General features: G+C 34.8%; 1 protein-coding gene and 1 pseudogene across 1 annotated transcript; one reads left to right on the top strand and one right to left on the bottom strand.

Annotated features, from left to right (window-relative positions):
- Positions 1 to 3,339: 3,339 nt before the first annotated feature.
- LOC119513674 (olfactory receptor 5AN1-like) lies at positions 3,340 to 5,508 on the top strand. The gene is made up of 2 exons (XM_037809082.1): positions 3,340 to 4,228; positions 5,495 to 5,508. Exons 1-2 carry the CDS (start codon positions 3,340 to 3,342, stop codon positions 5,506 to 5,508), a joined length of 903 nt encoding a protein of 300 aa, XP_037665010.1.
- Positions 5,509 to 8,461: 2,953 nt separating this feature from the next.
- On the bottom strand, positions 8,462 to 9,720 carry LOC119513666 (annotated as a pseudogene).
- Positions 9,721 to 12,875: the final 3,155 nt, after the last annotated feature.

The raw sequence follows: 12,875 nt of genomic DNA, 5'->3' as shown, positions 1-12,875 counted from the left end.
TCGTGGGATTGAGAAATCCTTGTTGACCAAAAGGGGAAGAGAAATGAAACAAAATAAAGTTTCTGTGGCTGAGAGATTTGAAATGGAGTAAAGAGGTCATTCTGGAGGTTATTCTTAGGAGTTAAATAGGTTTTCCTTTGTAGTTTTTAGTATATTGGAATAGCTGGAAGGAAATACCTGAAACTATTGAACTGCAACCCAGTAGCCTTGATTCTATGCTTGAAGATGATTGTATAACTATATAGCTTACATGGTATGACTATATGATTGTGAAAACCTTGTGGCTCACACTCCTTTTTTCCAGTGTATGGACAGATGAGTAGAAAAATAGGGACACAAATTAAATGAATAATGGGGGGGGGATGTTTTGTGCTTTTTTTTTTTTTCCTTTTTTGGAGTAATGAAAATATTCAAAAATTAATTGTGATGATGAATGTGAACAAGTGATTGTACACTTTGGATGACTGCATGGTATGTGACTATATCTCACTAAAATTGAATTAAAAATTTATCTCTGTGTTCTTCCTGTTTTAGTATCCTTATTCTCAAGGACACAGGGGAAGACAGAATTAGAATATCACATAATACTCATTTGCCTTATTCACTTACACACATAACAATCTCATAATAATAATGATATCACCAACATCAATACATTATAGAACAATTAAAATACTTTTTTTGCATAAGTTCTTATTCCTGTTTTTAAAAATAGTTGTACTGCAGCTACATTGTCAGACCATGTAGCTTTAATATACTACATTTTCTTCCTTATCTCTTTCAGACTTAGCACTATAATACGTATATATTTAATGACTCTCTAGTCATTTTGACTTTCTGAAGCTCATTTTTTAGTATGTTCCATAGGAGGGTCTCATGGAAACAATATTCTCCAAGTGCTTGCATTCTGATAATGATTTGTCCACTGCTTTATACTTGAAATTTAGTTTGGCTAATATAAAATCCTTAGCTCACATTTAATTTCCTTGAGTTTTAAACATGTTATTCTTATTTATTCTATTATATATTAATGTAATAACATACAGTAAATATGTTATTATATATTTTCTTTTGGCAAAAGCATTGTTATTGAAAACTCTGTAAATTCATTTTGAATATTTTGCCTTACTAGTGGGTACATCTTTCTGCCTGGATGCTCAAATAATTTTTTTCCTTAAAATTTAGTATTTTTACTAGAATATATCTTCAGTATTGGTCATTATAGTTTTTAATCTTTGTTCTTTTCCCTTGCTTTGGTTTTCTACTTCAGGGATCTTTGCTACCTTCTAAACTTACTATTTCCATTTCATTCCTTTTACTTCCTCCCTTCTTTCCTCCTTCCCTCCCTCCCTCCTTCTCTCCCTCCCTACCTACTTTCCTCCCTCCCTCCCTTCCTTCTTTCCTTCCTTCCTCCCCTTCCCACCCCGTCACCCCTCCCCCTTCCTCCCCTCCCTTTCTATCCCTTTTCCTCTGTTTTCCTTTGCTTTCCTTCCTTCCCCTCCCCCTCTTTTCTCTTTCTCTCTTTTCACTAGTTGATGGATGTTTAGGTTGTTTGCAGTTTAGGGCTATTATCAATAAAGCTGTTACCACCACTGAGTACAGGTCTTTGCATGGAGGTGTATTTTCATTTCTCTAGAGTAGAATTGCTGGATCATATAGTAGATGTGTATTTAACATTATAAGAAAGTGCCAAACTGTTTTTCAAAGTGACTGTACCATTTCACATTTCTGTCAGCAATGTGTTGGAGTTCCAGTTGCTCCACATACTTGGTATTGTCTCTCTTTTTAGTTTTAGCCATTCCAAGGGTTTTATAGTGGTATCTCAGTTAGGTTTTAATTTGCATATTCCTAATGACTGATATTACCAACTATCTTTACATGTGCTTATTTTCCATTCATAGATCTTTTTTGGTAAAATATGTTCAAATCTTTTGCCTATTTTTTAAACATTGGGTTGTATATTATTGATATTAAGTAGTAAGAATTTTTATGTACTCTGGATACAAGTCCTTTATCAGATAACTGCTTTGCAAATATATCCTCCAAATTCATGGCTTGGCTCTCCAGTTTCTTAACAGTGTCTTTGGAAGAGCAAAAGTTTTAATTTTGCTGAAGCCCAATTTACCTTTAAAAATATATTTTGTACTTTTTTTTATCCGATTTAAGGAATCTTTGCCAATCCAGTGTCACGAAGATTTTCTCCCATGATTTGTTCTAGAAGTTTTAGCTTTCACTCTTACATTTAGAATTATGATCCATTTAGAGTTCATTTTTGTATATGGTATGAAGTAAGAGTCAAGATTAATTTATATATATATCAATAACCAGTATTTCCAGTACCATTTTTTTTTTCTTTTGTAATAATTATACTTTCTCCATCAAATTGCTTTTACACCTTAGGCAAAACTCAGTTGACATATATATGTGTGGGTCTGCTTCTGAATTATCTACCCTATTCCATTGATCTATATGCCTATCATACCAATTTCATACTATCTTTATCGTTGTAGCTTTACAGAAAGTCTGGAAATCAAGTAGTGTGAGTCCTCCAGATTTCTTCTTCTTTTCAAAGAAGTTTTGGTGATTCTAGGTCCTTTACATCTCTAGAATCAGTTTGTCAATTTATACAAAGGGGGGAGGCAGAAATCCTGCTTGGATTTTTTTTTTTTTTTTTTTTTTTTTTTTTTTTTTTTTTTTTTGACTGATTCCATAAATTTATTGGGTACACAAGCTTTTGCCCTACCAAATTTATCAGAATTGAAATTCTAATGTTATCTTTCAAGCCGGTTAGTAGATGTTGTATTAAACATATTCATGGTAAAATTTGTAAAATTGTCATGAAGAGGGGCAACAATACTTCTTAAAAGTCAAAGAATCTCCTTGACAATCTTGAATAGATCTATTTAAAAATTATCCTAGGAAGATGCCAGTTTTACTTTAACTATTATAAAATAACAAATATGTAATGAATTAAGAGAAGTCTTTAAAATTTTAAATATAATTAAATTAAATAGCAATATAACCATTGATCTCTCTTGTGTTTAATATTCATAGCAGGTCTAAGAGTACAGTTTTTAGAGCTTCCACTCAACTTTTTAAAAATCTCTGTTAAATCTCTTCAGACCACAAAAATTAATTTTGATCTTGAAGCACTGAATATCTACTTCTCAACTGCTTTGAGGTGAAAAGATGGATTCTTTTCATCACAAGGGTATCAAAGTATTTATATTCAATGGATCAATTGAGGAAAAGACTCATACATATGAAAATGATAGATATCATTTTACCCAAATCATCAATTATTCCCTGTCTCCTTTCTGATTTAGAAGAACTGAGTCAATGATTGGAGGAGGAAATATTACAGGGACCACATACTTCATCCTCTTTGGATTCTCAGATTTTCCCAGGTCCTTAGCAGTGCTCATTGCTGTATTCCTGCTGATCTACATTACAACTGTGACCTGGAACTTGTGCCTCATCATCTTAATAAGGATGGATTCCCACCTTCACACACCCATGTACTTCTTCCTCAGTAACTTGTCCTTCACAGATATCTGCTATGTTACTTCCACAGCCCCAAAGATGCTCTCCAACTTCTTTCAGAAGCAGCAAACAATCACCTTTGTGGGCTGCATTGTTCAGCAGTTCATCTTTTCAACTATGGGACTGAGTGAGTGTTGTCTCCTGACAGCCATGGCTTATGACCGATATGCTGCCATTTGTAAGCCGCTGCTCTATTCATCCATCATGTCTCCCAGCCTCTGTATTTGGATGGCTCTGGGAGCCTACATGGCTGGGCTCTCTGCTTCTTTTTCCCAATTAGGTGCCTTGCTTCAGCTCCATTTCTGTGGGCCTAATGTTATCAACCATTTCTTCTGTGACATTCCTCAATTGTTAATCTTGTCCTGCACTGATACTTTCTTTGTACAAATTATGCTTGCTATATTAACAATGATATTTGGAATAGCAAATGTCCTAATTATCATGATATCCTATGGTTATATTATCATCTCTGTCATGAAGATCACTTCAGCTAAAGGCAGGTCCAAGGCTTTCAACACCTGTGCTTCTCATGTGACAGCTGTTTCCCTCTTCTATGCATCAGGTATGTTTGTCTATTTGAGTTCCAGCTCTGGCAGTTCCTCCAGCTTTGATAGATTTGCATCAGTCTTTTACACTGTGGTCATTCCCATGTTGAATCCTGTGATTTACAGCCCTTTCCATGCATGTGGGCTGCTCCGCTCTCCCAGCCCTAAACCTCTTGACTCCAGACCTCAACCTCCATGGCTCTGTCTTTAAAGAGATTTTTCCTTTAATTTTTTCCTTGTCTGTCTCCTCCAGTGCAGACCGGCAATGGCTCCGTCTATAAAGATCTCGCCCTGCTTGGATTTTGATAAGATTTGCATTAACTCTATAAATCAGTTTGGGTTGTGTTGATATCTTAAAAATATTTAGTTTTCTGATCCATGAGCCTGGTATATCTCTCAATTTATATAGATCTTTAAAAATTTACCTCACCCCAGCAATGTTTTACTGTTTCATTGCACAGATATTACACATACTTTAAAAAATGTGTCCCCAAATGTTGCATATTTTTGGATATTACATAATTTTTGAATTATTTATTGCTAGTAAATAGAAATAGAACTGATATTTGTGTGTCTTTTTATAGGATCCTTCTGACTTTCTATGTACAGGATTATGCCATGTGAATAGACAGTTTTTTTCTTTTTAATCTGTATGAAATTATTATTCTTTCTTCCCTTATTGCACTGGTTAGGACCTCTTTTACAACACTGAATATAAGTAGTGGGAGTGGACATTGTGACTTTGTTTCCAATCTTAGGGAGAAAATAATTCAGTTTTTCACCATTAATTATGATATTATCTGTTTAGTGTGGTTTTCTTATAGATGCTCTACACCAGGTTGAGGAGGTTCTTTTCTATTCCTAGTTTGCTGAGGATTTTGTTTGATTTTTGTTTTTACATGAATTGGTGTTGGGTTTTGTTAAATGTATTTTTCTGCGTTTGTTGAGAAAATCATGATTTTTCCTTTGTTTACATGGTGAAGTATGTTGAATGTTATTTTTCTTTCACTTTTTAACAGACTATTTCTTAGTTTTAAGTTTGCATAAAAATTGTGCAGAAAGTTCAGAGTTCCCACATGTCCACTCCCCCTTACCCTGCTCGGCACACAATTTCTCCTATCGTTAACATCTTGCGTTAGTGTGGTATATTTGTTCCAATTTATGAACCAATATGATACATTGCATTAACTAAAGTCCATAGTCTACATTAGGGTTCATTGAATGGTTTTCAAAAGTTAAAACTATCATTCCATGTTTGTAATAAATTCCAATAAATACTACTTTGTCATGAGATATTGCCTTTTTTATATATTGCTGAGCTACATTTGCTAATATTTTGTCAAGGATTTTTGTATTTAAGTTCATGACGAAAAATTTTAAAAGTAACTGGCTATGTCTTTATCCAGTTTTGAAATCATGATGGCTTCATTAAATGAGTTGTATGAGAGACAAAAAGAGTAGGGATAGATGATAGATACTATGAGTGGTGATCAAATGGGTTGAGTTTTCTGGAAAATTTTGTATTATTTCTTCCTTAAGGGTTTAGTGGAATTCACCAGAGAAATCATCTACGCCTGGAATTTTCTTTTTTAACTACAAATCGAAGTTCTTTAACAGTTATAGGACTGTTCGGACTATTTATTTCTTCATGAGTAAGTTCTGGTAGTCTGCATCTTTCAAAGAGTTTGTCCATTTCATCAAGTTGTTAAATTTATTGGCATAAGCCTGTTCATATTATTCCCTTGTTACTGTTTTTATGTCTGTATAAACTGTAATGTTGTTTCCTTTATCATTCTTGATATTAGCTATCTGTACTTTCTTTTGTTTTTCCTGATCAATTTGGCAAAAAATTGTCAATTTTATTAATATTTAAAAAGAAACTAGCATTTGGCTTCGTTAGTTTTTTTTTATTGTTTTACTCATTTCTACATTATTGAGTTGTTTTTTTTTTCTTTTCTATTCCCCTTTTCTGCTTATTATATGTTTAATTTGCTCTTCTTTTATACTTTCATAAGGTAGAAGCTTACATCATTGATTTGAGATCTTTCTTCTTTCTTACATAAGGCTTTAAAATCTATAAATTTCTCCATGCCCAGCTTACCTGTATCTCACACTTTTTGATATGTTGTGTTTTAATTTTCATTGAATTCAAATAATCATTTTATAAAAATATTAAGATTTCCTTTTCTTCACCTTTTAATTTTCCCAAGGCATTTTTCTTATGTTTATTTGCTCTTGTATTTCTTCTAATTTAGTTTTCACTTCTATAAAAAATTTTCTTTTCTTTTTTCTAACTCTTTGCTGAGTTCAAGTTCCTATTTTTTATGATTCTGACTTGCTACTTTTTAATCTGTTCAATCAAAATCTTAGTGCCTTATAGATTGTTTTGAACTATGTGGTACATATTTCCTCTCATTTCTGGGCATGTCTCCCTAGCATATTTTATAAACATGTTATTCTACTCATGTCTCTATTTTAATGAAATTTTTTTCATGGAGTTTGACCTCAGTATTTTCTTGTTGTTTATTTTCATGTGGGGTTAGTGTCCCAGAACTAAAAAAAACTTCTATTATCCATTCATCCACTCCCACTCATGCTTCAGTACTCACCATCACACTGAAACTGCTCATGTCAAGGTCACCAGTGACTCGTTGCAATATCCAGTTGTCAAATTAGTTCTCATTTTAACATGATTTTTCAGCAGCAAGTGACACTGTTGATCATCTCACTCTCCTTCATACACTATCATCATTTAGTTTACAGTAACATATTTTCTTGGGGTTCTTCTTACATTACTTATTGCTTCTTTTCAGTTTTCTTTAACAGTCTCTCTTCCCTGACCTCTAAATATCAGAGTGCTCCAAGGCTCATGTCTTTAATCCTCTTCTCATTTCTCTCTCTATTTCCTTTTGACATTTCATCCAGAACTACCAACTGTATGCTGATGATACATTCTACCCAGTATACCACGATTATGCTGTCTACCCAGTATACTAAGATTATGCTGATGACCCTCAACTACATATCTCCTGCCCAAACTTTACTCCAGAACTCCAGCCTCATATCTTCTGCTTACTAAACATTCCCACTTAGACAGCCAAACAGACAACTCAAACTGAACAGGTACAAAACTAAACTCCTATTCTTCTTTCCCAAACCTGCTCCATCTTCTGTTTTCCTCACATCAGCTGATGGAAACTCTACCCTATCAATTGCTCAAGATGAAACCTTGGATATATCTTGATTTCTCACACTGCATATCCAATCAATTAGGAAATCCATTTGACTCTAGTATCAAGATTATCTGACCATTCTTGACACGTGCCTCAGCTATTTTGGAGCCAAGATTTTTCTCATTTGAACTATTGCCATAGTTCATTGCCTGGACTTTTTGCTTCTACTTTTATGTTCCTATAGTACATTTTCATTGTTAAGTCAGAGTGATTTTTTTAAAAATCTAAGAGAGATAAGCCAATTACTCAAATCCTCCAGTAGTTCTCCAGTTTTTTTGTTTTGTTTTGTTTTGTTTTTTGTTTTCTTATTAAAAAGCCAGTATCTACAATGGGAATGCTGAACTTAGTACTTTCAGCTTCAACCAGGAAATTCAAATAGGAGAAGTGATCTCTGCTTGGTAATATTTTGGGAAAAGAAAATGAAACAAAAAAACATTTTTAGAGAAAATCATCCCCAATTTAGAGCTTTGCAATCCAAACATATAGAATATTTAGGTCTGAAAAACTCTTGGTGATTAGAAACAGACAACAATGGAGAAATAATTAGTAAATGTCACTCACAGCTGCACTGAGTTCCTTTTGTTTGTCAGCTCATTTATATGGCTCCACTGATCAAGGCCCACCCTGAATGGGTGGGGCCATGCCTCCATGGGAATATCTCATCAGAGTTATCACCTACAGTTGGGTGAGGTGCATTTCCATGCAAACAACCTAATCCAAACATTCCAGCTTAATACCCACTAATATGTCTGCCCCACAAGATTGCATCAAAGAATATGGCTTTTTCTGGGGGACATAATACATTCACACCAGCACAGGTAACAAATATTTTCAGTTGTTTTCATTGAAGTGACAAGCTCATTACATTCATTTCAGAGAAAATGTTGGCTAAATACTCAAAGCTGACTAATCAGTTTGACTGTCAGTTTTTCTTTTAAGTAAAAATGGTATTCCATGAGTAAACAGCTATTTCAGATTGCAACTCCAGCAACCAAACAAGTGCTTTCCCTTGAGACAGTCCTTGTACTTATTCAGCAGAAGTACTTTATGTACACTTCCTATTTCTTCAGAAAACAATATTAAAAAATACATGTAATTAAGGGTCAAGTTCCAATAAAATTAATAATTTTTACCATTTGGTTAAGGACAATCTTTAGTAAATCTGGCATTTATTATTTTTTTTGTAGTAAAATTATTTCCTTTAGTTATAGTATCTATACCCAATAGCTTGAAATAAAAATTTACATGGCCTTCAATTGAATTGTATGTCTCTTTTAGAATGTCCCTCTTTTCACTGAAATAATTTCTAAACCACTCTATGCGTTCAACCTTCTGTTTCACATTCAGATATGGGTTTTTGGAAAGGCCACAGGTGCCCAGCTCCATGAAGTGCTGAATTTGTCCTTGTTTTGGAAACTCCTCCAGGTATTTGTCCAGAAATATGTGTTTGTGAAATTCTGAACCATCATCACTGAATCCTGGGTCATTGTTAATTGGGAACTCCCAGTTTCCCGTCTTTCATTCACTGGATCATTTCATCAAAACCATTCTGAAAGTGCTGTTATTTACTGAGGCCAACTGCTTAGCAAATTCCACATTCCAAAGTGAAGGTGATGTTTCTGCATCAGGTGCCTTTTCAGTAACTGCCTTAATATCAAAAATATTAAGCCTCTTCCCCTTGAATATATTTTTCTTGAAACTTTTTCTAAGATCAGTGATCTTTTCCTGGTCAACAAAATTTTCTGGACCTTTACAAATTGAATCTGATGCTCTGGTCTTGTACTAATTCAAGCTGTAGCGGATATGGCAACTTTCATATCTGATATCATGTTACTGAAATTCATTTACCTAACTTTCCATCTTTCTCCATCTTTCTGAGCTGTCGACTCTTCTCATGCTGCCATAGCTGCCTGAGCCGCTCTGACTTGGTCGTTTGCTTGTCAAAAGGGAGAGACTCTGACAGCAGATGCAGCTGCCACTAACTCAGAACTCAGAGACTCATTTCTCTTCTTTGTTGTATCTTCTGTAGCTTTCTGAAGCCTACCAACTATAACCTCCAATTTTTTAAATGATCTTCTGTTGGTGCTTTGTTGTACCTTTAGTTTGCTTAATTCAATTTTCACGCCCTTAATAATATTTAACAAGTCTTTTTAACTATTCTCTTTTACATTGTCTTGGCTCTGAAGTTTCCTGGGAAATCTCATTGGTTGGAACATCTTTCTTACTATAGAGGACGCTGAAGGTGCCGAAATATCTTTGGATATTATTGTTTGTGTTGGCTGTTCCCTGACAAGCAGTGAGTAGCAGAATCTCCGACGCGATTGCCTCATGGATCCCGCTAGACAGAGCACGGAGGGACGTGGGCGAAGAGCTCCGAGCGCCCGGGTTCGAGGAAACATCGCGGAAAACGCTGCTGAACCCAGACGCAGGGAGTAGCGCGTTCTTCGGCTGAACATGTCCCCTACGCTAATCTAGCATTTATTTTTCAATGAGGGTACAGTGAAGAATGCTACTTGTTTTCTGTTTTTCTTCTTTTGCCAGATTTTCTGAGGATAAACATCAGAAAAATATGAATTACAAAATATGACAAAGGAAGAAATAGAGTACAAGTACTACTATAATCACTAGAAAGCTGAAGAAGGAAAACTCTTACAAGTCAATAAGAACAAAAAACAGTCAATCAAATTGAAAAATGGATAAAAAAATTGAACAGGCATGTCACAGAAGAAGAAATACATATGGAAAATATCATGAAAAATACTCAGAGTTATTGCACATTTAGACCATGATGAGATATAATTTCATACCTAGTAGCTTGACAAAAATTAAGAAATTTGATAATATCAAATATCAGCAAGTATGTAATACAACAAAAATATTTTGCTATTCGAACTAAAAATTGGTACAACTACTTTGGAAAACCATATTGCAAAGTTAAACATTCTCACACCCAGAGACCTAGCTTTGTTTTTTTTTTTTTTTTTTGCCTAGACAAGACATACCCTGTGGCAGAAGTATCATCCTCTGTGTAGTGGTAGGCTGATGTGTTAAGAAAGTCATAGGTGTGCTATTGGGGTTGTTGAGTAGGGCTGGGAGCACCTGAAGTCTCCAGGATAGGAAGCCACCTTTGGAGTAAGCATCCTTATCCCTGGTTCCTCCTAAGTCAGCCCAAAGAGTGCAGGATCTGACAGTGACGTGATGTTAAAAAGACAGGGAAGCATCACCCGAGAGAATTTCTGGTATATGTGCACCAGAAGATATTTAAAGGACATTCATAGCAGCCCATTGGGAGGAGGATGATTAAATAAATTGTGGTATAACCACAGAATGGAATATTATATGTCACTGAGAATGGATTAAATACAGTTACGTGCTTGAATGACAAAATCAAGATGCAAAAGTTGCATGCTAGTGCCATTATTACAAAAAATATTAATCAAAATTAAAATATTGTATACATATATGTAATAAAAGAAACAAGAAGCAAGGAAATGATAAACACAAAATTCAGGCTGCTGGTTACATCTGGAAGGAAGAGGTGTCTAGGATTGTATGGGGCAGTACCTACAGTGTCGGGACTATTCTCTTTTGATCTTAAATTGGTTGTGGGTTTACTTTATTCCTATCCTTCAAAACTTATATATGTGTTACATATAGTCTTCTAGATGTATTAATACCACACAAAAGTGGTTAAGGTTCAATTGTGGTCAAAAAGGAGAAGGAGGAGGAGCAAAGGGACAAGGAAAGGGGATAGGAGGAAGAGGAAAGGGAAAAGAAAGAAGAAAAAGAAGGAAGAAAAGAAAGAGGAAAAAAAATGACCGAAACTCTTCAGAAGGAAGGTGGGAAGGACTGCCATCTGAACTCCTATTTTATAATGGATTCCAGTGAATGTAGTTGGAGCTCACCACAGGGCTCAGTTTCTAAAGTCTGTTGTGCAAAATTGTATCTATTTCTAATTTCTCTGAACTACCATATATGTGGTTTGATAGTTACTTACCAACTCTTAGTAAGTTCTAAGTAGTCAGTTTTTCTTGCAATGTTGGAAGAGATCATGATTTTTTTTTTTTTCAGAAAAGCTCCAAATCCATTTGTTGGTTTACATTTAGGAGCCAAATTGCTTGAAAGAAATGTGCTTTTTATTTTGTGTTTGCTGAGTACATACCATTAAATCCACATAAGGTAAATGCAGATGTGATATGATCTAATTGTACTTTATTGTTATAACATCAGAAAAGATAACACTTTAATCTACCATGAGATCATTTAAACATTCATATGTTGTTGTTAATTGGGTGTTCTGATCTTTCATAGGAGTATGAAGTATAAGAGCCAGAAGGGATGACAGACACATGGTAGGTGTAATACATATTTGCTGAAGGAAGAAAAATTAGAGAAGGGATCTTAGCTATCGTCTAGACCAGTGGCTTTTGAACATTTTTTGCTCAACTCACAGCAAGAAATACATACATATTATAAGAAGACTCGCTAAACACACACACATATACACACACACAGACACACCCCACAATTGAAACAAAAGTTACACAATACAGTACCTGCCTTTCCTGCATGTAATTAACATGATGGATTCTACTATAGTCTATTCCAAGTTTTAAAAATTGCTAGTTGTTACCTACTAAATTAATTGCATGACTCAAAAAGGTCATGACATGCAATTTGAAAAACACTCATCTAGTCCACCTCTCATGTATTTCAGATGAGGAAACTGAGCATTGGAGAGGACAAGCAAGAGAATTATTTTGAAAAGTAACATGTGTTCATGTGTCAAGAAAAATACTAATTTGAAGCTAGTTTTAAATGTGCCTTAGTCATCGACATATCCTTATATCTTTAATCTTTGCTCCTTCTTCTCAGACACCCACAGCCTATCATTTGCCAGGTATGTCACTCTGTCTAAAGAGATCAGATTAATCCAACAGAATTTATAGTAAAAGAGCCAAGCTGAGCAATAGCAGTATCTTTTCCTTGTTTGCAACTCAATCTCTTGATGACTTTCCCCAGGTATTGAAGTTAAATCTACATAGATAGTCCTCCACTCCCCCACCTCCCCCCAACAACGTTGTGATAAAACAGCCAGCGACACAGAGCAATCCCTGGATCTGTGACTTTATGCATTTGTTTCATTACCTAAGCTGGAAATGAAAAATGGTTTGATGTCGAAACAAAAATTTGTGTTTGCGTTCTCCGGTGAAGCCCATAACATACTGGCAAAACACCAGTTAAAAGAAAAGAAGACTTAAGCTCAATTTTTATTCATTTATTTTTTTACTTTCCATATGCATCTTCCCAGAACCTTGTCTATATGGTTAGGTTAACAGTTCACCACTGTTTCTAAAGAATATCCAAAAACACATTCCTCTGCACTTAAGCTTCTGAGGTGATTTTCTGTTTAAATCTTTATGCGAATTGAAATAGCTCACAGGTGGGCTCCTTTTTTGTTACTGTTCTCATTATCATGATTATTATCAGCAATTATACTGTTATTTTTAATCAAACGTAGATTAATTCTTTGCTTTCCACCTGCTTAGAGGCG

The sequence above is a fragment of the Choloepus didactylus genome, chromosome 2, assembly GCF_015220235.1.
Source record: "Choloepus didactylus isolate mChoDid1 chromosome 2, mChoDid1.pri, whole genome shotgun sequence".
Taxonomy (NCBI): Eukaryota; Metazoa; Chordata; class Mammalia; order Pilosa; family Megalonychidae; genus Choloepus; species Choloepus didactylus.
This window is presented reverse-complemented; position numbering and strand designations above follow the sequence as displayed.

Coding starts and splice junctions, on each gene's coding strand:
- LOC119513674 (XM_037809082.1), top strand. CDS start 3,340: ATGATTGGAGGAGGAAATATTACAGGGACCACATACTTCATCCTCTTT.